This window comes from Callorhinus ursinus, unplaced genomic scaffold (genome assembly GCF_003265705.2).
Source record: "Callorhinus ursinus isolate GAN/ISIS: 27379988/994484 unplaced genomic scaffold, GSC_fseal_2.0 scaffold119, whole genome shotgun sequence".
Taxonomy (NCBI): domain Eukaryota; kingdom Metazoa; phylum Chordata; class Mammalia; order Carnivora; family Otariidae; genus Callorhinus; species Callorhinus ursinus.
The window spans coordinates 88,417-115,356 of NW_027397181.1; the positions used below are offsets into that span (position 1 = coordinate 88,417).

The 26,940-nt window shown below is 62.9% G+C and overlaps 1 protein-coding gene across 2 annotated transcripts in view; it reads right to left on the reverse strand.

Moving 5' to 3' along the window:
• Positions 1–23,884, reverse strand: part of PLXNA1 (plexin A1) — a 45,929-nt gene extending 22,045 nt beyond the window's left edge. The window contains exons 1-9 of one of the 2 annotated variants that reach the window (XM_025860274.2): positions 21,888–23,163; positions 19,825–20,007; positions 7,991–8,131; positions 6,951–7,051; positions 6,492–6,615; positions 6,248–6,401; positions 5,839–5,938; positions 4,252–4,366; positions 1,607–1,807 (exon numbers count right to left, since the gene is read on the reverse strand). In XM_025860274.2, the coding sequence (XP_025716059.1) occupies positions 1,607–1,807; positions 4,252–4,366; positions 5,839–5,938; positions 6,248–6,401; positions 6,492–6,615; positions 6,951–7,051; positions 7,991–8,131; positions 19,825–20,007; positions 21,888–23,141 (2,373 nt within the window). In that variant the 5' untranslated portion in view covers positions 23,142–23,163. Of the gene's footprint in view, positions 1–1,606; positions 1,808–4,251; positions 4,367–5,838; positions 5,939–6,247; positions 6,402–6,491; positions 6,616–6,950; positions 7,052–7,990; positions 8,132–19,824; positions 20,008–21,887 lie in introns of both variants that reach the window. The other variant, XM_073889855.1, reaches the window with a different exon arrangement.
• Between the last annotated feature and the right edge of the window lie 3,056 nt (positions 23,885–26,940).

The window sequence follows — 26,940 nt, forward strand, 5'->3', positions numbered from 1 at the left end:
CACACCACACACCCACACACCACACACACACACCACACACACCCCCACACACACACCACACATACCACACACACAGGGCTTCCTTCCTGATGGCCAGAATCCCTGCTCTCCAGACAAGCCTGTCCCCAGCAGTCCCATGAGGCTCACCCTCCAGGGTGACCCCCCCCACCTTCCCCTGCAGTCTGCCCCACCAGGGAACCAGAACTTCCCAACAGGCCCCCATGGCTATTTCTCAGGGATTCTCTAGGAACCTGTTTCTTTGCTGAATGGATTCAGTAATCCCCACACCAGGACTGCCCTGAGGTGTAAGATGTGTGCCCCTGGGCACAGGCTGCAGGAAGCAGCATCAGGAAGAGCTCTGCCCTCCCACCCCCCAGGCTGGGCTGGGCTCGGGGACAATACCCTCCCCCGGGGAGCGCGGGCCCAGCACTCCCAGCTGTGTCCCACTTTCTGCAGCTGAGGACCTCCACTCCATCCCAGAGCAATTCATCACTATTTTATCTACAGGAATTTAATTGGATTCTTCAAATTCCCTGGTACTCCCTTTCCCCTTTCAACATAGTCACAGGAAAGACAAAGGTGGGCTGGGGGGTGGGGAAGTGCAGCATGGAGGGGACAGAGGCCCGGGGATGGCAGAGAAACTGGGCAGTAGAGGCACGGACAGAGAGCTGGAGAGCAAGGAGAGAGTGGAAGTGGCCGGGCCGCGGGAGCCAGAGAGAGGCAGCTGGAGGGAGTGACAGATGAGATAGGATGGGAAGGGCAGGACGGGCGGGAAGGTGTGGGGGCCTCTCCAGCCAGGTGCAGGCCACGGGGGCCTGGCCAGGTGGCCGACCTGCCCCCAGGAGGCTGCTGGGACCCCCAACCTGCCCCGCTGGACACACAAGGTGCTGGCCAAGGAGCTGCCACCACCGGCAGGAGGCCACACCTCTGACGAGAGGCCTCTCCCTGGGATTCTCCCCTGAGGACTCTCTTCTGGAACAGTGGGGAAACCAAGGCCTGTCAGCTGCCACAGAGCCTGCTGGGGAGAGCTCGAGGCTGGTCTTAGGACCACCAGCTCGACACCGCTCCCTGCACCCACCAGCGAAGGATGTGGGTCTGCAAGATTGCCATCATTAAACTCACTGGACTTGACCAAAGGCTTTGGAACTGTTACCCTGTCAGATTCCAGACTCCAAACGTGACTGCCCCCCCGGCCCTCGGGCAACACCACCAGCTACAGTCACCACACCAGCCACTGGAAACAGTTTCTGGGTCTGGCCATCAGATGCAGAAAAGGAGCTGAGCGCCTGGGCCCTGTGGACTTTGGCCCTCCCGGAAGCACAGGCAAGGCTGGCCCCTGGGCGTCCCGCACACCAGCCTGGCCTCCTTGCCACATCCCACCCCGTCTAAGTAAGTCACCCTGTCCCCCATCTACGATATGCTCCCACCAGACATCTGGGTGGCTCTCGGCATGTCACCCCTGCGGCCCTCTCACCGACACACCCCGGCCCGGCCGAGGGTGCCTTCTGAGCCATCCCAGGCACACCTGCCTGTGCGCTGTCTCTGTGCTAAGAGCCACAAGGGTGACCACACACGGGATGCCCGGCACCCCCCCACCCCGCCTCACCGAGGAGTTCTGGCACTGCAGGCTGGAGCTGTTGAAGCGCAGGGCAGTGACACGCGCCGGGCTCCCTGGGATGTGGAAGAGGCACTCGTACCCACGCTGGCCTGACTGTGGCTGCGGCAAGTTGCGGGCGGCCAGAGTGATGGGCTTCACCACGCCCACCGGCACATAGATCTGGGTGGAGGGCAGGATCTGCGGACAGTCCTGGGGGCGACAAGGCTTCGGCTGAAGGGCTGGGCGCCACGAGCATGGTACGCCCTCCCTGCGGCCCCGACCCGTCTGTGCACAGAGCCTTTAAGCATCACAGCGCCCATTTCACACACTGGCCGACTGAGGACCTCAGAAAGAGCCAGCTGGGCTGGAGGTGGGAGGCCTGGATTCTGCACCTGCAGGGCTGTGGCCTCTCCCCCGTGCACTCAAGTGCCCTCCCGGTGCTCTAGGACCCCGCTGTTCGGCCACTGAGGGGGCCCCATCTGGCTGAAAAGGCCCTTGAGGCAGAAGCAGCCACGAGGGGCGAGGGGCGCTGGAGCTGGGAGCTCTCAGCTGGGGGCCCAGGGAGCATGTAAAGATAGCCAGAGCTGGGCAGGAAAACAGCCTGGGCCCCCAGGGCCAGCCTCTCGGCAACAATGACTGATGCAACGGCCCAGCTCCCTTGCAGCACGGCCCGCAGCAGTGGCAGGAGGAGAAGGCCCCGTGGGAACTACGCTGAGCTGGGCTTTAAATAGAGATGCTGAAAACAGGCCGTAATCCCCAAGCCCTGCGGCAGCTCCCCAGGCGGGCCTGGGCCCAGGCTGGCTCTACCGAGGTTGTGGGGGCCTGAGGAGGGAGCCCGGGCTGTGGCAGGGCACAGCCAGGCAGGCTGACTGCTAGCTGCTGGGTCTGCAGGGATGCTCCCACCGGGGAGAGGCGGGTGATGAGGAGACATGTACATAGGGCCGCCTTCCACACATTCAGGGGCTCACACCTACACCACCGCTTCCCTGGCCTTTGAAGAGGTGCCCCGGCCAGCCCCCAAGCCCGGGGATCCTCCTGCTGCCTCCCCAGCCCCTGGCTGCCCCTCCTGGACCCCCAGCAGCCCTGGCTCTTTCTGGCCACCAGGACTTGGCTCCTCTAGCCCCCCAGCCTCATACCTCCCTCTACAGCCTCCTGGCTGCCCAAGAGGCCCCAGTCTCTCTCTCGGGGTGGGGCCTCTGTACCTAGGAGGGGTACCATCTCTGCTGCCCAGGAGGCCCCAGTCTCTCTCTTGGGGTGGGGCCTCTGTACCCGCATCAGGCTGGAGTCTGGCTGAGGCTATGCCTTGGCACCAAGCTCCTCAGGGGCCACACCACAAGATCCAAACCAAAACCAGAGATGGAAAGAAGGGAACCTGAGGGTGAGGAGTTCAAGGCCTTCTGAGCAATGGGACTGGTCAAGTTTGGGCCTGTGTCACACTCCTCAGTAAAGTCCCCATAAAAACCTGGGATTACAGCTGAAGATGGCAGATCCGTGGGATGGGTCCCTTCCCCAAGCGACCTCCCTGGACCCCAGGACCACCTGCAGCCCAGCCCTGAACATGCAAACCCCGCAGGAGGGTCCTCACATGCTGCTCCACTGAGGCCCACAATAGCCCTCCCTGAGGTCCCCAGACCCTGGGGTCACTAAGCAGCTTCCTGCTGCCCCATGGCCCCTGCCCACCCTCATGACACCTTTGGCAGGTCCTCCTGTGAGCCACACTCTCGGGGAAGCCTGCTGTCCATCCCCACACCCTGGCTCTCATACCACCTGCTCACACAGACACCACCCCCCCAAACACCCAAGGTCCCTGCCTACCCCTGGTCTGCCCCCGACTGCTCCCTTGTCCCCTGATGTGTGATGTTACAAAAGGGACTGGACAAAGGTCCAGAGGATGATGGTAGAGGCTGGCCAGGGGACGCTCTGTGAGGAATAGCCCAAGGCAGGCTGCATGTCTTCGGCTTCCTCCACACCCCATAGCCAGCAGGACCCACGCCCTCCTGCCCTGTCCAACCAACAGGTCTGCTGTCCACTGCAAAAGCAAGGGCCCTGGCTTCCAGGCTGGCTCTGGACCCTCAGGCTGTACCTGGGGAGCCCTGCATCCCCACTCCCTGCCTGGCAGGTGCCCAGGTCAGCCTGTCCTGGTTCTGAGAGCCTCGGGTTCTAGGAAAGGTAGCCTGGCTGTTCATAAATAAAGTCAGTGCCTTGCCCAAGCTCTAAAATAATTACTACCTAATTACTATCAATTACAATGCAGTACCCTCAAATGACTCCAAGAACCCACCAGCCGCCCTGCCAGTCAGTCGGAGGATTCCCTCATCCGCACGATGCTGGGCACCGAGACTCCCACGCTGGCCCAGCCAGACACCTCAGGCTCCAGGCTCCCAGCACACGGGGTGGACAGCCCCCCCTGCATCGTCCCTCGCGCGTCCCTCTGGTCTACAGCCCCCAATGAGAGGTCCCGGTCTGAGGCCTTCCCTGAGGGCTACAGAGCAGATCCCGTGACCACCAGCAAACACCACTGACTGGCCTCAGCTCCACATGGCCTCAGAGAACGTCCCTCACACCACAGGCCATTAGGTCAGCAACCCAGCCACCCATGGGAGCTCTCGGTTCTGCTGCAGCTCGGAACCCCGAGCTCTCTGGGATGGCTGTACCTCAGACACGTTGACGCGGCCCTCTAGAAAGGCGCAGTCGGCGGCGTCGTGGGTGCACACGTGCCGGTACTTGCACCAGTGGCAGGGGAAGGAGCCGTTGACACAGGACAGGCAGCTGCAGGGAGAGGGCAGGGCAGTCAAACTGGGGCCGCCAGTGCCTCCACCCAGTGGCCACACGGGGCTGTGCTAGCTCCCTGCTAGTTCTTCAGCAGCGGATGACAGTGCCACCACAGGGCCTTTGCACTGGCTGCTGCTCCGCCTGCTCAGAGAGGCCCGCCCGGTGCTTCCCTCCCTCCTCACTGCTTTTCTTCCAGACTCTGAATATCTGACAGCCCACGCCAGTGTCCGCTAATAGAACCCTCCCAATAACAAATGTCTAAAATCTATGGTGTCTGCTGGTCACGCCAAGCCACACGTGACAATTAGTGCTGGGAGATGTGTCGGCGTGGATATGGAACTGCATTTCAAATTCTGATCTCAATGAACTTAGGCTTCCATTTAGGAGGCAAGCCATCGCTGCAGGGCCCCACAGAGCGGTTGCAGACAGCCGCCTCCCCGACAAGAATTCAAGCTCCGCCTGGCAGCGGCTTGGCTGTTCACTCCCCCATGTCCCCAGGGCCTGGACAGGGCCCTTGCTGCGCTCTGGCCTGTGCAACCTCCTGTGGCTGGCACCTTGTCGTCTCTCCAGTGCCTGTGGCCCCCACTTCCCCTGCAGAAAACCATCTCTGACTTTGCAAGGACCTCCCACCCTGCCGGCCACCCTGCTTCTCCAGAGACCTTCCGTCCCCTCCGGCTCTGAAGAGCTGCCCCCTACTCCAAAAACCCCAGCCCGCCCTGGGCGGAGCGGTGAAGCCGGCTAATACTAATACTGACACCCGGGCCCTCAGTGAGCACCACAAAGAACCAGGATGGAGTCAGTCTGCAGGTCAACAAACGAAGCCACAGCTGAAAACCAGGTGCCTCCAGCTCCACGGCTGGACCATACCACCTGCGTGGGCCTCCCCACCGCCCCCCACACCCCGTGCTCGCCTTCCAGCCTGGGTCCCCTCCAGGTCAGGCTTGGGGCCAGGCCCAGGGCCCGAGCTTAAGGCAGGACACACAGCAGGTCCCTGGCTTCTCCCGTTCTTCCTCTGAGGCCCCAAGACAAGCACACCAGGGCAGCAGCAGGGACAGCTCCCACCTCCAGCTCTCTGTGCCCCCAGCGCCCCCCTCCACCACCAGAGAGGACCTGGACCGCTCTCTGTCCCTGAGCGGCAGGGACCTGTCCCGAGCGGCCCGCCCTGGCCCACGGCTTGGCCATCTCCTGCACGGGTGACAAAACAGCTTCCCTCAGAGCTCCCTGCCTCACTCTGGGGCCTGCAGACCACTGCCCACACCTCAGCAGCTTGTGGGAGGCTGGGGAGACTCTCTTCATTTGATTCGTGTCCCTCACTCCCTTAGCCTGCCCTCTCTGGCTTCTCTCCACCTGGCCCGTCTGCTGGGGAGCGGTTCTTACACAGGCCTCCCCTCCCGCCCTGAGCACATGGCCGCACAGCGCCACACCCTGTCCTGCTGCGAGTGCCGGGGCAGGAGGGCCAGGACACTCACGACTGGTGGACACTGCAGTTGTAGAAGACAAAGTCCACGGACGCAAACTTCTTGCCCGTCTCCTTGGACTTCAGGTAAAGCTTGACCACCCGCTGGTCTCCTGAAAAAGCAGCACGGGCCCAAGTCACCAGGGCCACCCGGGGCCATGGAACCCAGGACTGCCAGCCAGGAGCAGGGACGGGCCTCGTCAAGGACCTTCCCTGCCACCACGTGCACAGCCCCTCACTGAACCCGTGCCCCTCAGAGCCCACGAGCCTCTAAGCATGCTGGGCAGGCACCTGCGGTCCCCACCCCCAGAGCAGGGATCTGCTTCTTCCCCTGCCACCCTACAGGAAATGTGTGACGCCCCTTCCCTGACCACAGGATGGCTCCAGAAGCTGCTCCGGCCCCAGGCTATGGCGGGACTCACCCTGGCCTCGCGTGATGGGTGCCACCTCCCGCGCGGAGGGTGAGCGGCAGTGGATCCGACCGTCCTCCAGGATGCTCTCAGACTCAGTGAAGTCCTCGAAGGAGCAGTTGACGCCGGCCGAAAGGTCGGGCACGTTCCAGGCCTGCAGCACAAGCTGGGGTCCCCAAGGCAGGAGGTGAGCAGGTACCCCACCCCCCTCCGCCGGGCCGATCACCCGCCCCCACCCCTGGGCAGCTGTGCTCACCGGGACCTGAGACATGGTGACCGACACGTTGCGAGGCTGCACTGTCAGCTGCACGCACTGCAGCAGGTCCGAGGCGAAGCGCTGGGGCTCGTTGGCCCGCTCACAGGCGTCCTGCCGGGAGCAGCTGCGGGCGGAGAGTGCTGCGGCTGGGCGTGGCAGAGGCGGCCAGAGGGACGCCCCGAGCCCACCAGCCCCTGCTCAGCAGGGTCGTCACCCGCACTTGGGGGAGCCCAGCAGCTTTACCCTGTACCCCGTCTTTACCGGGGTGAAGGTGGGCAGGCCATCACTCAGCCAGTCCCGGGAAACTGCCAAATGCAGAGTACCTCACCCAAGGGTGACCTGGAGGCGTTCCAGGGGGAGCCATGACTGCCCAATGTGCACAGGGCGGTCACGTGGGGCTCTCTCAGGTCTGAGACTGCCAGGGCCCTCCGGCCCACCCTGCACCCCACCCAGACTCACATGCTGTGCAGGACGCACCAGCCGCAATGGGGGTCCCGTGACCCCAGGCACAGCTCGCATGACGCATACTGCACACAGCTCTCCACAGGCACCCGTGTCACCTGGCAGGATGGGGACCTCAGCATCAGGCCCCCACAAGGCCCATTCCAGAGACCCTGGCCAGCCTCACCTCCCCACTGCCACCTGTGTCCCTTGAACCCAGTCCTGTTTCCATACATGAGGGGAGCCCCCATCTCGGGCCTTTCTCCAGCATGGCCCTGTGACCCTGGCCACGTCAGGCCAAACGGGCTGGGTCTCTCCCCTGGGAGGCAGTGGCCGGGAGGCAGTAAGCTGGTGTAGGAGAGCTACGCAGAGGAGAACTGACAGCTCCAGCCAGAGTCACTCTCCCATCTGTCTGGACTCTGAGTTCCCCAGGGGAGCATGGGCTCGTCAGCCCCAATCCTGAACAAAGAGGCAGGCTGGGCCCCGCTTACCCTGACCTCGCCTGCTTGGCCCTGAAACCCTCCAAGAGGTGGAATAACCTGACGGCTGGGGCAGGGGCAGAGGAGAAACAACAGCTGGCCCAGGAGGGAGGCTTGGCCTCCCCAAGCCTATCCTGGCCTGCCCCACCTACCCTGGCTATCATGGGGTCACCAGCTTGAGAAGGGAAGAGGCTGGCTCCAAGCAGGTAGGCCAGGAACACAAATGGATGGCCTTGACGAGAGGGGCCAGGCCAGGCACTGACCCCATGGAGGCAGCTGCCTGAAGCCACCATTGGGCAGATGGGGCCAGGGCCATGCAGGGCCTCAGGCCAAGAACTCAGGGCCCCAGATGTATACTCTCAGCCCTCAAATGACATCAATATTCTGATAAAACTTACTCAAATATCTATTCCTGAGAACATGCAACTGTTCAGGGAGGGAGTGGGAATTCCAAGTCTGACCAGGGAAAATCTGGAGCCAGTAGGGACAGAGTGGGCCAATGATAGCCATGCCCAGCTTCCTAAGGGTAGCATCCCACCCCCTGAACCCACCCCACATGTCCGGCAGTGGGTCACCCACCTGCTTCTCCGTCATAGCATAGAGATACTGGCGGTCGGGGCTGAGGACCAGGTCACGCAGGATGGGGCTGCTCTCTTGGGCCACCACACTCTCATAGGCCAGGGCTGGCCGGCCGCCGGGGTTTGCCAGGTCCACCAGGATCTGCGGCAGCGAGGGGCCTAAGTGGAGCTGTGCCAGTGCCTTTGTGCCCCAGCCCCACACCTACTTAAGGGCAGGGGTCTGGAGCCCCTCCCCTGGCTGACGCTCCCCAGCCCTGTAAGAACAAGGCCGAGGCCTCCACCCACCACAAGGAGGCTGCGTAGGACAAACCGTGGCCCACAGGTGGGTCCTGACTTAGCCCCTTCACCAGTCAACAGAGGCCATGGAGACAACCACGAGAACCACCACCCATCACCAGCTGTACAGCCAAGCCCAGCACAAGGGCGGCGGGAGCCCCTGGCAGGTGCCCCACCATCCCTGGGGCCAGGCTGGGTGCCCCGGAGGAAGGGATATTTATGCAGAGGTTGGGAAGGAATGACGAGCCAGCAGGGGCCTTCGGGGAAAGGGAGATGTCCAGCATGGCTGAGAAGTGAAACTAGGAGACTCCAGGGAAGGGACGCAGCATGGGAGTGAGGGGCCAAGCCAAGGTCCCAGAGTGGGGTACACCCCCGCAAGAAGGCAGGAGGGCAGGCGTCTCATCAGCATGGAAATATATTCCAGATCCCAAACAAACCGGGCGTTAATTATCCAGCTCTTCTCTGCAGCTTGCAATGCTGCAAGTATTTTTAGTTGCTTTTACCAAACAAATGTATTTAATTAACAGAGAGACCCAGGGGGCTTTCCAGAGATGGGACTCATGGGGCAGCGTCTGTCCAGATCAGCCAGTCCTGGGCAAGCTCCGGCGGCAGAAGGTAGCGGGGCCCTGCTCAGTCAGGCCCACCCTCTCCGGCTGTAACCGAGGGGCTGGGCCCACCTCTCCCCCTCCGCCTGGGGCCAGGGCTCAGGCCAGGGCTCGGCCCAGCACCCCTCCTTTGTGCCCCCACACTGGCAGGACAGGGCAGGTCTCACTGGCTGGAGTGGGCCACGAGGCAGCGAGGGCGGCCAGCCAGGGTGGGGCGCTGTGTCTCTGGGCCAGAGGCTGCGGCCGCAGGAGAGGGGGAGGGCCGCATTCCTGAGAGCCCAAGGCCACCCCCCACATCCGCTCAGCTGCCTCCCTGGCCGGGCAGGCAAGCTTAAGTCAAACCAGACCCGGAAGAGCGGAGCCCTGAGCTGGGCAGGGGGAGGCAGCCACGGGCTGGGCCTAGAGCTGCCCAAGTGGCTTGGGCCCACGGCCTACAGAAGAAGGGGTGCCAGGTGAGGGGCCACAGCAGCCCAGGCTCAGCGCCCCCGCGGGTGGGTGTGTACAGGACCCCAACCCATACCCAGCCAGCTCCACAGAAATCCTGCCCTGCTGGGCTGAGCAGCCAGAGGACAGTTGTTGCTCACAGGGGGCCCTCAGGTCCTCAAGCTGGCAGGCCCAGGCCAACATCAGCCATGGGAGGGGTCAGGGAGGCCAGAGGTACAGCCTCTGGACCCACGCTGCCTGGGCCCAAGCCCCGGCTCAGACAACCCCAGCTGTGCAACCGAGGTGGGGTGCTGACCCGCTCTCTGCCTCAGTTTCCCTAGCTGTGAAATGGGGATGACAGACACCACTCCCCACGCCAAAGCTACTCTGAAAATTAAATAAGGACCTAGCCAGTGAGCCAAGAAGAGGGGACACAGGGTGACTGAGCCCCGCGGCAATCCCCAACCCCCAGCAGCCACCCACCCAGACCTGGCAAGGCCAGCCTGCGCTAGGGCCAGGAAGCAGGGGACAAGAAGGGCAGGAGGGCAGGGCAGGGCCAGGGTGCAGGCCAGGACACCAGCGGGACCCAAGTCTCCAGACCCAGTCTCCACTCACCTGACGCCAATCAGGACTCTGAATTTCTCCCAGAGCCCTGCCCTACGCCCGTGCCCCCCGCCTGCGGGTACCTCTAGCAGCCGCCCAGAAGCCCAGGCCCAACCCCAGCCCTCCCAGGACCAGACCCCCTCCCCCAGTGCCCCAGCGTAGCCCCTCACAACCAGATGTCTGAGACTTCTGCCCCCAAGGCCTTGACAGCCAGGCCTGACAGACCTCAGCCCCTTACATGCACGGGGCGCTCAGGAAGTGTCTGCTCAACAGGGACACTTGAGGGGCCCCAGACTCTCCGACCCTGACGACCAGGGGTCATGTGGTACTCAATCTGACCACCCCCCTCAACCAGGCCTGCCTTCCCCCTCCCTGCTGAGGGCTGAGGGCATGGGCTGGGCGGTGGATATCACATCAAGGGCCACCCACAACCCCGGAGGGCCCAAGGGAGATATTCTAGGGAAGGGCGCATCCAGGGGGCATACTAGCTCTGAGGCACAGAACAGGGCAGGCAGAGAGCAGACCCTCTTCCCAGGGTCCTGGGGAAAGCAGGAGGGGAGGCAGGCCAGACGCAGACTCTGAAAAGCCCTGCCCCTGGGCCGGCAGCGTGCCGACTCCAACAGGTGGCCCCCAACAGCTGTGGTGGGGAGCAGGCACGTCCAGCTGTCTGTCCACCATGCATCCATCTGTCCACCCACCTGCCCAGCACTGGGCAACCCTGGCCCTTACACACACATAAGCAGGCCCCAAGGAGACAGGGCATTTCTGGAGTGCAGAGAGTGAGTGGGGGTGTCAGGGAGGCAGGGCCAGCAGGCCAGTGGGTGGATGTGATGTGGGTGACAGGCCCCATGCTGCGCACTGAGCAGCCATGGTCCAGGTTCAGCAGGGCTCCTGCGTGCACACATGTGACTGTCAGATGGGGTGGAAGATGTCCAATCCACGTATGGCTCGTGCTCAGGATATGCCTGCTAGTTCCCAGCTAGTTTTCGGGCTGCAGGGCCTGTGTCGCACAGACAAGTAAACTGAGACTTGCGAGGACCTGCCAGAGGAACCCAGGGCCCTGGGCCGCCACCTGCACCTGCGGACAGAGTCTGCTCCCAAAGTGGGAGGGACACAACACGCCGCCAGGAAGACATTCATTCCGGGGAGAGGGGGCGTGCAGAGCGGGCCCAGGGCCAGGCTGCTGGCAGGACGGCAGGACACATGCCACCAGCAGCGCACGTGCTGACGCCACTCGTCGGCGCACAGCTGTCCGGTCGAGGGCCACCCATCTGGGGATGGCCCACCCTGGGGCAGCTGGACTTACAGAGCATGCAGGAGATTTCCGGCATCCCCTGGTGTCTGCCCTCCCACCTCCAGCTGTCACCTCTGTGCTCTGCAAACCTTGTCCCGAAGACCACTAGAACTTTCCACAACTAGCCACGACCACCTTCCCTCCCACATCCCACCACAGAAAAACCTCAGGACTCAAACCCAGCTCTGTCCCTCTGCTATGGTGCCCTTCCCAACACCTGCCGAGAAAGGACACCTCCTCCCCCTGCCCAGATGGCTGGAGTGGAGGTGTCCAGTCTCCCAGGACATGCCTGCTGGGCTGCACCAGGCCCAGGCACCCACCCACCCCTGGCTCTGACCCAGAGGGAAACAGCCACCCCCACCCAGCCTCTGGCCCAGCCCTCCGGCTCCAACCACTTCTCCAACCCTGGGGTTTTTCCCTGCCCCTCTGCACATGAGGGAGTCCCCTGCATTCTGAGCTGTCAGCACCCCCAGCAAACTCTTGGTGCCAGGGCCCAAACACTGTGGGCCACACACCTACCACCACCATGAGGCACCACCTGCCCCTTCCCACAGATAGGCCAGGGAGCAGGTTCATCCCTTCCCCCCAGGCCAGCAGGTCCCGGGGGCCCGGGACACACCGGTGCAGGGGAGTCCTGCAAAGAGAGCCCGGTGCAGGGCCAAGTGGAGGCAGCCAGTGGCAGGTGGGCAGCCCCTGGCCCTGGAGGCCCAAGCCCCAGGCTGGCCCAGCCGGCTGCCCCTGCACCCATCACCGCGTGGCTCTCGCCAACTGCTGCGGCCCGGCCAGGTCAGCTGTCCGTCCAGCCCAGAGCCAACAAAGAGCCCATTCTCTGGGCTGAGGGCGGGCAGGGGCACCGGGAGGATGTCTGGGCCATGCAGGCTGCTTGCCAAGGCCGGCACGCGCCCTAGCCCTGGCCAGGGTGGGGAGAGAGTTCCCTCCACTGTGTACCCCAAGAGAGCAGCCCTCGTGTCCCTATCTGTGGAATGGGGGTTCACTGACAGCAGGAGGACAGGACCTGAAGTGGTGCAAGAGGCTGAAGCCGGTTACGGGGCTGAGACCCCCGAGGGGTCTCCCTCCTCCAGTACATAGAGCTGCCAAGCCTGCTCCCAGGCCCCGAGGCAGCAGAGCGGTACTGGGAGAGGCTGCGTGAGGGGCGGGAGCCTCTTTCCCTCTATCTTTGAAGGAGCCCACCCTCTCCTCTCCTTCCTGGTCAGGGGCCTGTGGCTGAGGCCCTGGTGAACCCAGCTCACGGGCCCCTCTTCACCCCCTCACAAGCTGCCACAGGATTTCCCCCTCCTCTGGCTGGGGGCAGGTTCCAGGCCCCTTCCTGGGACCATTCTCAGAAAGGCCAGGAGGAATTTGATACTGGAAAAGCAATTAACAATTTCCTCTTGGCAGTACTTGGGTAATTAAAACATGATTTGCAGGAGGCCCAATGGCTGTAATTGGGCCAAACACACCTGGCGAGATTGGGGGGAGGGTCCCAGGAATCTTGTCTTTTCCAAGCCTAGCCCTCAACAGGGAGAAAAGTAGACACCAACCAACATAAACAATGGTCCTCCTTGACCTTTGGTCTCCTCCTGTGCCAATAGAAATCCATCTCACAGGGCTGTGTGAGAGTTCAGAAGCTCACGGTTCCAATAGTAGGGGAAGGAAGACTGTTTGGAAGCTGCTTGGAAACTGGGCCCCCAAGGCTAGATGCTGCTGTGGGGAGCTGGGCATGGAGGGGCACAGCTGCCCTAGGGGATCTGCCTCACTGCCGTGAAGGCCACACAAAGCTGGGCACAAGGCAACATAGATCACACAGCCTTCCCTCACACGTCTCTGACCGGGACTGTCCTCAGCAGGGACGTGGCCAGAGAGCCCTCTACAGCCTGAGACTTAACGAGCCCCGGGCCAGACACTGTGGCAGGCAGCAGTGACCATCCAGCTGATGCCCTTGTCTCAAACCCAAGCTGATGCCCTTGTCTCAAACCACTGCCACCTTCCCATCCATGACCCATGTCAGCCACGTGACTCCCACCCACTCGGTCCCCCAACGTGAGCAGGTAGATGTAAGCCCCTTTGACTTTCCTGAATCCCCCACAGTCCTCTGGCTCCCTGCCCCTAACCAGGCCAGACCTCTGAAGCTTCTCCCAGAATCCTGCAGGCCATGTCCCTGCCCCCATGATGCTGAGCACCACAGGGTCACCAGTGAACAGTCCACCACAGGCATGTCCACCGCAGGATAAGGGGTGGTCAGGGCAGTACAGGCAGCTTCTGCTACCTCAGCAAGCATGAGAGCACCTCTGAGCTTTGGCCCTACTGTTCCTTCCACAACGCCCTTCCTGGCAGACTCCCCAGCTGGGCTGTTCTGTTCTAGTCTCTGTACCCATCTTGCTGTGATGCCAGGAGCTCTCACACCCTGACCCCCGAGAGGGCGGGTCCTAGAGGTCGGGGTCCTGTCTGCCCATGGGAAGGGGAACTATGCGTTGCAGACAATACTCTTGGGCCCTCAGGAGGCCATCCCCAAACCTAGGCACACAGGGCAGCCCACTGCTAGCCCGCACCCGAGAGCGTCATTCTTGTTCAAGTTGCCTAGGTGTCCCTGCTCGGGCTAAGGCCTGATGAGCCAGACCCCACAGGGAGGCGGGACCCTCCATGCCTGCCTCCGGGCCACCGCTGGCTGCCATCGGATGCAAAGAAGCAATGCTCGCGTGGCATGGCTCTGGGACAAAGGGCTGAGATGTCAACAGACAGACCCGTGGGGGAATGAGACGTCCCTGTGCCCTTCTGGCGCCACCTACCACGGCCAGCCATGCCCAGGAGAACCAGAAAAGCGTAACAAGTCCTCTGTAGGACACACGGACATCCCTAAGACACCATGCAGTACCACCCACAGGTTCCAGGGACCACGTCCTTGGCAGGCAGGGTAGTGCACCCATGGGCCCCTCAGGCATGGCAACTAAGATACACAGGAAGCAGGCAGCAGGGACCCCTCTGCTCTCCACCAACAACTCTCTGGGGGTCGGAACCCCACCAGCACCCAGTAGCCTGCCATAAACACGGCCGGATGCGGATCAACCACTCTGTCAAGTGCGACCACACTCGATCCGGGAGATGGCAACACAGGCAGCCCTTGAGATTCAGGACAGAGAGATCAGAGGGGCCCAGCCGCCCCCCTCCCAGGGAGAAAGCCAGCAGAAATGCAGCCCTGCACATACCGGAAGTGTGCACAGCACGTGCACGGCAGCACCGCCCACCACAGACCCGTGGGAAACATGGCCGCACCGGCCCACAGCGGAAGGACCCCACGCATGCATGTCTGTGACACACACCGTCGTCATGACCGAGAACCAACCAGCTGCCCACCGCGGCAGGGCCAAGCCTCACAAATAGCAATGAGAAAGAAAGAAACACAGATGACACGCTGCATGCCCCACGAAAAGCCCCCACCCAGCAAAACAGCCCTTGAGATGGACGTCACCCATTCAAGTGATCCTTCGGAAAGGGGGTGCCTCCCAGGGCCAGGGGGCCTGCTGCACTCTGTGTGACAGGGCCCGGGCTGCACGGCCACAGCTGTGCACTGTCCTGTGGGCACGTCCTATTTCAGAATGGACGTTGGTCATACACCAGCCGCATGCAGGATGCTGGGAACCCCCTGCCCCACCTCTGCCATGCTACAGGGTGCTGCCTGCACGTGCTCAGGGCCACGGTTCAGCACGACAAGAACGTCTGCAGGTGCACAGCCACCGGGGTGCAGGCTGCCCCTTGGAGCCTCTGCGGGTCTCTAGAGAGCAGGTCACTAGGAGTCAAGGGCATCCCCCCTCCCCCCACACATACATGAAATGCAAATCCACGGAACCATGGGCAGTAAAATGGGAGGTGGTGACACTCCTTGTGGCTCAGGGGTTGGGGGGCTAGGGGCCGGGTCCTGCCCAGCGTCTCTCTCAAGGCCACCATCCTGCCCCAGCCCCACAGGGGCTCCCCAGCCCACCTCCTGCACAGACCTGGGCTCACGGAGCAGGGACCCCTGCTGGATGCATGGAGCAGGCTTTCGCCCAGGACAGAGAGGCCCTGGTGCAGGGACTCTGAGAAGAGGCTACCAGCCGCTCTCAACAGGTCTTGGAAACACTACTGGACTCTGAATTTCGACATCCTATGAGGAATGGGAGTGCTGGGGGGAATGGGAAAAGTGTCCAAAGGGAACTTCTAGAGCCGTGACGGCCAATGGAGGGTAAGAGGTCTCCCTGTCCCTGGCAGCCCAGGCCCAGAGCAGCACCCAGCACGTGCTCAGCAACCACCAGCACAGCTGGGATGCCAGAGAGTCAGGTAAGAGCAGGTAGCTCCGAGGGCCCAGACAGAGCCAAGGCCTGAGTACACAGGGACAATGGCCCGGCCAGGCCCCAGTGCCAGGGCACAGATGTTGCGGCCACGGCCCTGTTTCTCCTCCATACAAGGATCACCACACAGGAAGGAATGTCAACCTCCCTTGGGCCTCCCAACAGCCCCCAGAAGGCACAGCCCACCCAATGTGGAGGGATGAAAACCAAGGCCCCCCCAGGAAGGAGCTTCACCATGGCAGGCCTCCCTGCTAGCCACACTCCCAAACAGCCCAGCCCAGCCCCAGAGCCCAGCTAGGCGGCTGTCCCTCGGGTCCTACCCCAAGGCCCAGCATCCTGCAAGCCAGTGATGCCACAGCCCAGATCCCCACGGTCATAAACTGGTAGCCCAGAGCAACCTTGGGTTGGCCCATAATGCTTTCTAAAAATGTGTCATTAGCTGCCAATGCTTAACAATAAGAGATCTCACACAAAATATGGATTTCCAGATTCTCTTGAAAAACCGGATGCTGAGGCAGACGGGGCCCGCTTTCCCCCTGGCACAGCCACCAGAGAGACAGGGCTGTGTTGCTCAGCGTAGCCCTGAGGCCGTGTAGCAGGCACAGTTACCAGGGCCAGGCTGGCCTGGGGTGTCCCTCACCAGGCCCAGAGGGCAGGGACTGTCCCCACCTCTGCTTTGCAGAAAGGGAGAGTCCAAGAAGGCCTCCAGGCTGGGGTGGGGCAGGGAGGGCACCCACTGGCAGGAGTTCAGGACAGGTCCTCTCCACACCCACTGTGAGTACCTGAGCGGACTCAAAAGAGCTCAAACCAGGGGCCCCCTGTGGAAACTCCTGCTAGGGTCCAGGGGTCCCTGGTGGCCACTTGGGGTGGGGGGGTAGGGTGGTACATGCAGGACTGGGGCTCTGGGGGAGGGGGGTCAGCCCAGGAGGATGGGCTGCCTCTGTTGGCAGAGAGGGCGGCAGGTGGCGGGCAGGGCCTCTAGGGAAGGCCAGGGGAGTTGGGAAGCACCCCCAGCCAGCCCTGAACAGCTGAAGTTGGCAGGTTTAAATTAATCGGCTACAATTTTACACAACAACGTTGTCGGTGGGGCCTGGCAGAGGGCCAGCCGGGTCCCTAGAGCTCACCAGTTACTTCTTAAAGCTCAAGAAAAACCAGGCCTGGGGAAGATGGGGGCCTCTGAGCACAGCAGGCCTGCCCCTGGGTCAGCAGTGAGCAGGGGTCCCCAGGGCCCAGAACCCAGCACGTGACCAGGACAGAGGATGAAAGGCAGTGAGGGAACACAGTGCTGGACTGAGCTGGGCCAGAGCTGCTCCCACCCTCAGCCTGGGTCAGGATGACACGTGGGGGGGGGGGGGTGAGGAGGAGGCAGGAGAGGACATTCTGCTGTAGGCTGGGCCCCATGCACAGCAGGGAGCAGGCGTCCTACACAGTGGGTCAAGGCTAGAGGCCTAGTGTGGGGGCTGTCGGAGGTTATGGAGGTGGGGCGAGCAGAGTGGGACTGGAACCCCTGTCCCCAGCCCTTACGCTGCTTCAGGCCTCCAACTGCAGACATGCCCCAGGGTGTGACATGGGGTTCAAGGGTGCCACGGGTCCTAGGAAACGGGCAGGCAGAGAGAGGACAGCTGTGCTACCCATGGGAGCTGGATGGAGCTGGGTCTGGTGGGAGCTGATGTGCTGGGCAGTGGGAAGAAAGGCCCCCGAAGGCTGGCAGCTCAGGGCAGGCGTGGGCAGTGAGGAGCTCCTGGAGGAGGGGCTGTCCTGAACTCCAGGCTTCCTCGGAGAAAGGACACGGAAATAGGGGTCCCTGTTTCTTTCCCTCCAAGGACCCACAGGACAAGGAGGGAGCCTGCAGTTGTAAGTGAGGACCCTGGAGCCAGTAAGCCTGGGCACAGGCTGCTGCCGTTATGTGCCTCAGTCTCCCCATCTGTCAAATGGACAACAGAGTTGTTGTGAGGACTCGGAGAGGCACCACCACAACAGAGAGCTAACCGCACTCCTGAATGGGACCAAGTGCACGTCAGGCTCTGGGCCCTCCTGGCGCATCCTCTCACCCTTCTTCGTACTATGCTCGGGGAAACAGGCTCAGAGAGGCTAGACAACCAGCTCCAGGACCACAGAGCTGGCGAGGGGGAGAGCTGAGACCACACCTGATCTCAGCCATTTGCATGGGATTAGGGTGCGAACAACTGGCCACAGAACATGAACAGCCGTGTGACAGCTTCCTGAAACCGCCCCCCCTTGAGCAGGTGGGTGCAGGTGACCGGTCCAGGGGACGAGGCTGAGGCCCGCCTCTATGGAAAAGCCTCAAAACTAATGTGCCTCTAATTCCCCAATGAGGGGGGTGCTCCCACCACCAGGCCAGCAGCTCCTGGGCATGGCTCAGCCCCACATACCCCAGAAAGGCACAACCCACTCACTTAGAGTGCCCAGTCCAGACGGGTCCAGGGGTGGAAGGAGCCAGTGCCCAGGACGGGGTTCTGGGAGGTAGGTGCAGGGGCCGGTGGGGGAGAGACAAGCAGAGGTTTCCTTACGGAGGGGCCTAAGCCCAGCTCCCACTCCATACAATGGGCCTCCGTTTCCCCACTGTGGGACTAGGGCAGAGACTGAGCAGAGCAGGACCAGCTAAACTCACAGAGCTCCCACCCGGACCGTGGCCCTGGGGCAGGGGAGTGAGGCTGGAGGCAGGGAGGCAGCGGGGGAGGCAGGGCTGGACTAACCCGTTCTCCCAACCTCCTCACAGGGTGGCCTGTGGGCACAGACAGCGCCTTAGCAGTTGCCTGCCAGCCCACCAGCCTTCAAATGGGCCACTCCCAGCCCCAGGAGCCCAGCCTCCTGCTGGGCGACAGGCCCTGGGGCGCCCTGCGGGAGTGTCTCCGAGTGACCTTCACTCTGCAGCCCTGCCCCAGGGGAGGCTCTGGCCCCTGGCAGGCCCAACCCATCTGACACAACCCCCTCCCCAGGGGGTTCCATGGTTCTTCTCCCCTGCTCTCCCAGCCCCAAGTACCCTCCCCTAAGGTGGGGAGCCCACTCCTGGGAAGGAAAAGAGCCTACGCCCTGGCTGCCGATAGTACCCCTCACAAAGGGTAAGGAAAGGTGGGCCACACCAGAGGACCAGCTCAGGGCACGGGGGCTTGCCCACCCCCACTGGCCCCAGCAGAGTGCCTGAGTTGGACAGAACCCCACAGCACCCCAGGGTGCCCCATCCCAGGATGGCCTTCAGTCAGCATGTGGACCACCCCAGCCTACAAGCCCACACATCCGGGTTCACTTCACAGATGGGAAAGCTGAGGTGGTCACAGAGCCTGGGAACAGTGGGACATGACTGCCAGAGCACCCACCACTGCAAAGACAGGGAGACCCCCCCCTCCCGCACAACCCAGCACAGAAGCTGAGAGCAGGCAAGGCCCTTGTTGGCCCCGGGCCCAGCCCCCACCCACGAGTACACGCTGGGCGGGGAGCTGTGTCAGCACCCGGCCTGGGGACAGCTGTTATTTCAGCTACCAGGCCCCGCCCCTGGCCTGGCTCTGGGGCTCCCAGGCACCCCCACCCCACGGTCACCCCAGGAACTTCCTCCCCAGCAGGCCAGCCCTACTCTGGTCTGGTCCCACCCACCCACCAAGTTGGGACTGAGCCACAGGCAGTTGCCCTCAGGAACCCCTCCAGGAAGCCCTCCCGTGGCTGCTCCCTGGCAGCCCTGTGCGGCTCAATGCTTGCTAGTGAGGGATGGAAGGCAGCCACCACGCGGGCCCTTCCCCCCCAGCACCCTACCTCTCACCCTGAGGAGCCCTCATGCCTCTGGAGCCACAGTGCTCCCCTTGCACCCGCCAGTGGCAGGTGGGGGTGGGGGGTGCTACCCTTGCCCTGCCCTTGGCCTTGCTGTCTCTGTGCAGGGCGGGGGCCTCTCGCCAGGGCAGAGTGCTGCCTCAGCAGACACTGGATCCCCCGGAGGGGATGGGGGCCACACAGGCGTGCCCTGCCCCCACCCCCGCGCAGCCTTCCCAGGTCGTCACTATGTGCCCTCAGAGAGCAGCGGCAGCATCTCCAGGGCCCCTGGGGATGGTAGGGTGGCCAGACCCCTTACGTCCCTGACCCAGCCCTGGAGCCCCCGACACCCTGCCAGGGCCTTTACACCTGCCAAACACTGAGGCAGCCCCAGAGAAGGGATATGGACAGGGAGGCACACGGGAGTGGGGGCCTGCTGAGGCCCCTCGCGGCGGCCTCGCCTGGCACTGGACCTGGGCCTCCCAGTCTCCGGGCAATGCTGTCCGCCCTGGGCTCCGCCCGCCCCATCCGCCCAGCCCCAGGGCCTGACCTTGTGGATGCGGCCACTGCGCGTGCCGGCGAACACCACGGTGCGGCCCCGGTAGTCATAGGCAGCCACAGCCGTCAGGCCATCATCCTTGTCCACGAACAGGGGCGTGCCCTCAATCGTGACGGTGCCCCCCAGAGGCTGGTTGAAGTCCTGCCCACAGAAATCATCGTCGATCTGCAGTGGCTGTGGGAAGGGAGAGGGTGAGCCTCTGGGCCCCTGCACACGGCCCCGGGAGCCTTCTGCCTGCGGGCGGGAAGCCTTGCAGCCAGGTCGGCCAGTGGCCCCGGCTAACTGGGGGGTGGGCATGGAGGGGGCAGGGGTTCACAGAGGGTCCTCAGAGGGGCTGGGCTCAAGCGTGGCCCCGACAGATGTGGGGGATCAAGGATTCCTGGACCCATTCGACAGAGAAGCCAACACTTGCAAAGGCCCTGAGGCCCAGTGCACATGCCCAGAGCGGGGGGAGGCATCTCCCCAGCCACTGGGCACAGGTCCCCCACCCAACCTGTGGGTGGGAGGGGGAGAGCCAGAAAGGAAGCAGCCTAGGGGAGACCAAGGAAGTAGAGCAGCCACCTTGGGGACCAGGCCCATAGCATGGATGATGGCTGCACAGGGAGGGGGCTAGCCACCGGAGGGCTGTGGGGTACAGGGAGGGCTCATTTGAGACAGGAAACAGGGGTCACACCTAAAAGGCAAAGGCAGGGGCCGGTTATAAAGTGGTAACTGAAGGGATGCGACGCGATCAATACATGAGGTTCCAGAGAAGAGGGAAAGGGCCTGGAGGAGGGCAGGTTCCGGGGGAAAAGGGGCCAGCTAGCTCCCCTGAAGCAGGCTCAGGGCCTGAGGTTTGCAGGGGAGAGATCACCAATACAGACGGAGCAAGGGACGCCAAAATGCAGCGGGGCTGAGGGTCCCCAAGTGGCCCCAGCAACTGGGACCCAGCCAGGGGGAGGGGATGACTGCAGCCATGCACACGGAGCATGCAGAGCACCCAGTGTGACCTCAGAGGGGCTGTCCTTCCAGGCCTCAGTTTCTCTAGCTATACAGCAGAGATCATACGCCTTCCCTGAGAGGCCAGGGGAGGGTGGACGATGCATCGGCCGGGCATAGCCGGGCCTCACGGTGGAGGACGGCCCCATCCTGATGGGTGCCCCACCCCACCCAGCGGTAGACGTGACAGAGAAGGGGTGAAGGGACCCTTGCCCTGGCCCCCTGCCCTGAAGACAAACCAGTGTCACTCCCAGGATAGAACTGGGGCAACTGAGGCCAGACGGGCCAAGCTTTCCCTGGGCCACCCAGGTAGTCCCAGGTAGCAAGAGCAGAGGGGTCGAAGCCTTGCTCCCACCTGGGCACGTCACCTCAAAGTGCCCCTGAACAAGTCCCTCACCCTCTCTGAGCCCGTAGTCTTCCTCAGAAAAACAACAGATCCTACTGCTTGGGGGCATACATAAGATGCTCCCCCAAAAGCAGCTGACCCTAGGCTGGCTTCTTCCGGGCCTAGAGACAAGAGCTGTGGCTGTCAGCCACCCAGCACCCAGCACCCAGGCCCTCAGGCTGCCCCGGTGTCAGGGCTGGTGCCATCATCTGGTACCAGCTGAGGCCACAGGCCCAGAGAGCAAGTGCACGGCCCAGCGCCCAGGGCAAGGATGAGCAGGGCTTCTCGACAATGGACTAAGTGGGGAGACAGGTCTGGGACACACGCTCCCCGTCTGGCCCAGCTCTGCCTCTTACTGGCTTTGTGATGCTGGGCAAGTCACCTTACCTCACTGAGCCTCCGTGAGGTCTCCGTAAGGAGACAAGACAGGGTGGTGAGCGCCTGGTACGGTGCCAGGCCCACTGCCTACAGGGGCTCATGGACTGCTGGACACGGGCCCATCACCCTGTCTTCAAAGAAGCAGGACGGCTGCAGGTATGGGCACAGGCTCCCAGGCCAACACCCCAGGAGTAGCCCTGACCCTCCGGGAGGCGCCCAATGGTGGCCCCAGGCACAGGGAGAGTGCCGCAGGGTGTTGAGCATGGAGGTGGGGGGGGGGGGTTGGGGCAGCGCCCGCACGGCACCTACTCACCGAGTTGATGCAGCCCAGCTCCTTGTTGAGCAGCCAGGGCAGCGAGAGCTTGCCCTCGCCACGGTAGCAGGACTGGATGCGCTCCTTGATCTTCTCCTTGATGGCCCTGAGCGTGAACAGGCACAGCACAGACTCCTTGGGGGGCTTCACGCGGTTCTTCTGGCCCTGCGCGAACACGGTGAACAGCACGTCCTCATCCTCGGCCAGGCCCAGCTGGCGGGCCAGGGCGCGGCCGGGCCGGCTCAGGTAGGCGTCCTGCACCAGGCGGTACTCCACACCCGCCTGCTCGCAGCCAATGGGGAACTCGACGTAGGAGTAGAACTTGGGGTCGTCCACGCAGAGCCGCACGATCTTGGAAGTGAAGAAGTGCTCGCCGGCGGCGTCGGGCGAGGTGAGCTGTGTGTCCAGCTGGAGGGTGAGGTAGTAGACGAACTGCTCACTGCGGAAGCTGTACACGTAGTAGATGTCAAAGGCCGGGAACTTGGACAGCGTGTCCGAGGGGATCTTGAGCTGCGACGACACGAACTCGTCCTGGTACACGAAGCCGAACATGTCGGCGTCCTCCTCGTTGGCCATGAGCCGGCGGCTGGAGAGCGTGGGGAAGTACTCGGACTTGCCATCGATGGGCGTGCCCACAAAGAGCTTGGCCTGGCCCAGGCCCGGCGGCCCGGCGATCAGCACGCCAGCCATGCTGCCCGCCTCGCGCACGCTGGACAGGTAGTGCTCCTTGCGGTGGTGCGGCTCGCCCAGCTTGAAGAGGTCGTCCAGCCGCAGGAACTGGCAGATGCCCTGGGAGGCGCTGCCGCAAGCCAGCAGGCGGTTGGCGGCGTAGTCCAGGAGCAGGAGCTTGTTGACGTTGTCGGTGCTGCCCAGGCCATGGGGGCACGACTGCACGCTGGGCGGCGGGTAGCACTTCTCGTTGTCCTCCACAGGCCCCGTCACGTGGGCCCGTAGCAGCGTCAGGTTCCCTGACAGCTTGTAGATGCGGTTCACTGCACCCACGTACACCTCGCCGGTCTGTTCGTGCACCACCAGGTGGGTCAGGCCCCAGTCGCTGGCCGAGAAGGTGCGGAAGGCAGGCTGCGGCCCCCCGCCCGCCCGGGGTGCCCCCGCCGCGCCCCCCAGCAGCAGCAGCAGCAGCAGCAGCAGCAGCAGCAGCAGCAGCCCCGGGAGCACCCGCAGGCTCGGGCGTGGCAGTGGCATGGCGGGCCGGGGCCTCAGGCCGAGGCGCTCGGGTCCTGCAGAGGCGTGCATCACGGGGCCGGGAGCCTCAGCCCTGCGGAGGAGAACGGGCGGGAGAGGGGGCGTGCGTGTGGGTAAAGTCCCTAGACATAGGAGGGCACACACACGCACCCAAGTGCACATGGCCATCTCACGAGCTCTGCGCGCTGCCCAGCCAGTGCTGGGACATCCCATGCTCCACCTCCAGGGACATGGCTTAACTGCCAGAAGCCCAAGGTGGACAGAGGACCCCCTCCCCAAACTGAGGACCTGCAAGCAGGGAGAGGAACATCAGGGGTCACCAAGACCAAGCCCATGAGCACCATGAGCAGCACGGGACGGCCAACAATGCCTGGGCCTGCCATTCTAGGCAGAGGAGAGAAACGGACCCAGGAACAGGGAGGCAGGTGATGAAGGTCCAGGGTCCAGACTGGGAGCCCAACTAACACCCCAGCCTGGAGGCCATAACCTCCTGACTCAGAACCTCCCCATGCCTACAGAACAAACCCCCTGCCCCAGCTCCAGGCTCCTAGGGTAAGTGACCACCTCTCTGCCCAAGGCTCTGGGGACACGTGCTCCCTTGCAGGCCCTGGAGAGCCCTACTCATAGGCAACCCCCCTCCTCCCACCCCACCAGCAGATGAAGATACTCGGACCCATCACCACACAGGCAGCAATTCTCAGAGGGGCCGGGAGGCAGTCTGGGTCATCTTGGCCCTGGGGCCACTTGCTGGCTGACCCTGGTCCAGCGCCCTTCTGGACCTTGAGCCCTGTATTCCAAAGAATGATCCAGAAGCCAAGCCTTGTACACCTCCCACCCACTATCCCCACCCCTAGCCAATCAGGCCCCCACATTCTGTCGGTGCAGCACTGCCCCCTCCCAGGCTCCTCTGGCCTGCCTCTCAGCTCCCCTTCCACACCCTCACCCCAACTCTGAGGAAACAGGAAGCCCTCCGGGGAGGGGGGCTCCCTGAACCCTGCCCCGCCGGCAGTGGTTTTCTCTCCCCAGTCTGAAAAGCCCAGAGGCTGTCCTCTACCTGCCCACGGCTCCTCCCCTCCTGTCAGATCAGGCGCCCAGCATCTTTCACCGCCACACCAGGCTCCCAGCATCCCCACCTGTACTTCCCGGATCACACTCTCCACTAAGGTCAGCGTCCCCCACTAAGTCTCCCCCAAACTGCCCACCCCTCTCCCACCTGGACAACCACAGCACCTGGCCTCACCCACCATGCCCACCGACAGCCCAGGCCCCACACAGTAGCCTGGGCCATTTTTCTGAACTGCACACAAGGTCGCCGGCCCGCAAATCCTGCCATGGACCGCCCCCCTTCTTCTGGAAAAGTCTGGTCTCCTCCCAGCCCAGCAGCGGGCAGTCAGATGCTCAGTTATATCGAGGCTCTGTAGCCAGGTGGTCCTGACAGGAGTCACTCCTCTTTCCCAGCCTTGGTATCTGCATCTATAAAACGAGAATGACGAGCTCCTCTCTCGGGGCCAGAAGCCCACAAGGTGCCATCAGCAAGAGTACCCTTTTGGTGTCAGAAGTGGCCCTGCCCTGGTGCTGCCAGATGCTGAGGCCTCGCCCTACCCCTGGCTGGAGACCGACCACAGCCATGCTGGATCAAGAGGCAGGCTGGCGCCAGCCAGGGCTGCACACGCTCTCTGCTCCCGCACAGTGTCCCTCACATAGACTGGCAGCCCCATTTTACAGGTGGGGGAGGCAGAGGCCCACAAGATAAGTGCCTTCTGCCAAGCCCAGGCTGGGAGCTGGCCACAGGGCAACAGGCTGTCAGACAGGGCCCACGGGTCTCTGGGCTCCCATGTCTGCCCCTGTAGCACAGGGCTCCTCTGCCCTCAGCCAGGCCTTTGGCCGTGCTGTTCCCTCTACTGGGATGCTCTTCCCTTCCCTGCCCACACCCCTGCTCAGGTCTCGGCTGCCTGCCCTGACCTGCCAGCTGAAGCTAGCAGTCTCTTCCTCTCAGCTACTTACTCCGTTTTAATTTGTGGCACAGGACTTGCAAATGGTTTTGTTACTTATTGTTCCCAAACTTGTGCTCTCCCCACAAGAATGGCAGTTCCACAAGAGCAGGGCCTGGCTCTCTGCATTCTCCCAAAGCCGACTCCAGGGCCCAATACTTGTGAATAAAGGAGTAAATGAACAGATCCTGGGCAGAGCAAGGCCTACTCCGTCACCTTGTCCTCACTCTGCACCCCCCCACTGCAGAGTCAAGGCCCACACCTTCCACTCAGGTGGGGACACTGAGGCTCAGGGAAGCAGGGAGCTTTAAGCCAGGATCCCACAGCAAGAGGACCCGGTTGTGCTGCCCTGCAGGACCCTCCCGGCTGGCTGTCATCTGCCTCTCCTTGAGGATCTCTGCCCAGACACCACTCCAAGAGCTACAAGCCACCTATGCTGGCAGCCAGGAGAGGAGTCCCCAGCCCCTCCCCCCATCCCTGTCCCCAGCTCAGGAGCCAGAGAACAGGCTCCTCACAGTGTCAGCAGGGCCTGGGCTGAAAGCTGAGTGCATGTGAACTCCAAAGAAAACATGAATCACTCACCGTTTATCAGTTCAAAGCAGGCCTGCAATTACCAGGGGCTGGGCTCTCCCCTCCTCCGGGATAATTATACACGTCTTAATGCAATTACGGGCCCTACTTTTTATATTAAACAGGAGAGACCCGGCTGGAGAAGCCACTGTCTAAACTCCAGGCTGGCCCTGGGCCCACTCCCTCTCTCCCCCAACAGTGGCTGCTGGCAAGGGACTGGCCATGGCAGGCGGGATGGCCAGCCAGGGAAGGGGGGATCCCAAGCCCAGGGCTGGGACCCTTGCGCCCACCATCTCACAAAGGCCAGTGAGGACGTTTCAGTCACTTCCCCTATCTTAGAGTTATGGAGACCAGGGCTTAGACAGACCCAAGGTCACCCAGCAGAATAGGATGAAATCCCACACTCCTACAGAAACATGGATGGGCAGCTGACCGGCTGGGGCTCATGGCCCACAGATGTCTGGCCTGCCCCAGAAAAAATGCATTTGTGCCAAAGCCAGGCCTGGGTGCTGGGGAGGACCACACTGGGTTGGGGGACGGGAGCACTGACAGACGTTGGCAGGGCATCTGGGAGGAGAGCAGAACTGGCCACTGTGGTCTGGGGAGGCTCCTCCAGGGGGCTCTTCCACCTGTTCTAAGAGAACCAGGCACACTGGGAGCTGGTGGGGAGGAGCAGAGAAGCAAGGGCCCAAGCGGGGGCCTGGAACCTGCTGGACCATGCAGAGGGGCAGTGAGAATGACTGCAGCTTCCTGGCATGGGCAGTGGGCTGTGCCAGGGGGCCCAATCTGAACCAGACTGGGAAGGGGGAAGCTAAACTGGTGTTGGGTGTGCCAACTAGGGGTTAGCCAGGGACAGAGAGACCCGGACAGAGGCAGACAGGGCCACAGCACAGCCGGCTCCACTCCTGGACGGGATGGGCTTGACCGCCCAGCAGAGCGTAGAGAGAGCAACAGCGCCTTTCCTTCTCCAGGGCCCGGCAGCCACCACCAATCCTTATCCTCAGAAACAAAGACCCTCAGAGCCCTCTTCAGAGAGGAAGAGCCCCAATCTCCATGCCTTCGCACTCTGGATCATTCTGGGACTTGGGCAGGTTGGGGCTGGGGGACAGGATGGGACAGCCATCCTGCCCAGAGTTACCCCATTAGCAACCAGGGCAGAGAGCTGCGCTGTCACCCCCCCCAACACAGGCCCTAGAAAGACACGGTCCCAAGCCGTCCTGCTCTCCCACCAGACAAGTCCTATGAGACCAGGATCTGGAAGCACTGGAGTCTGACTCAGAAAAAGTGCC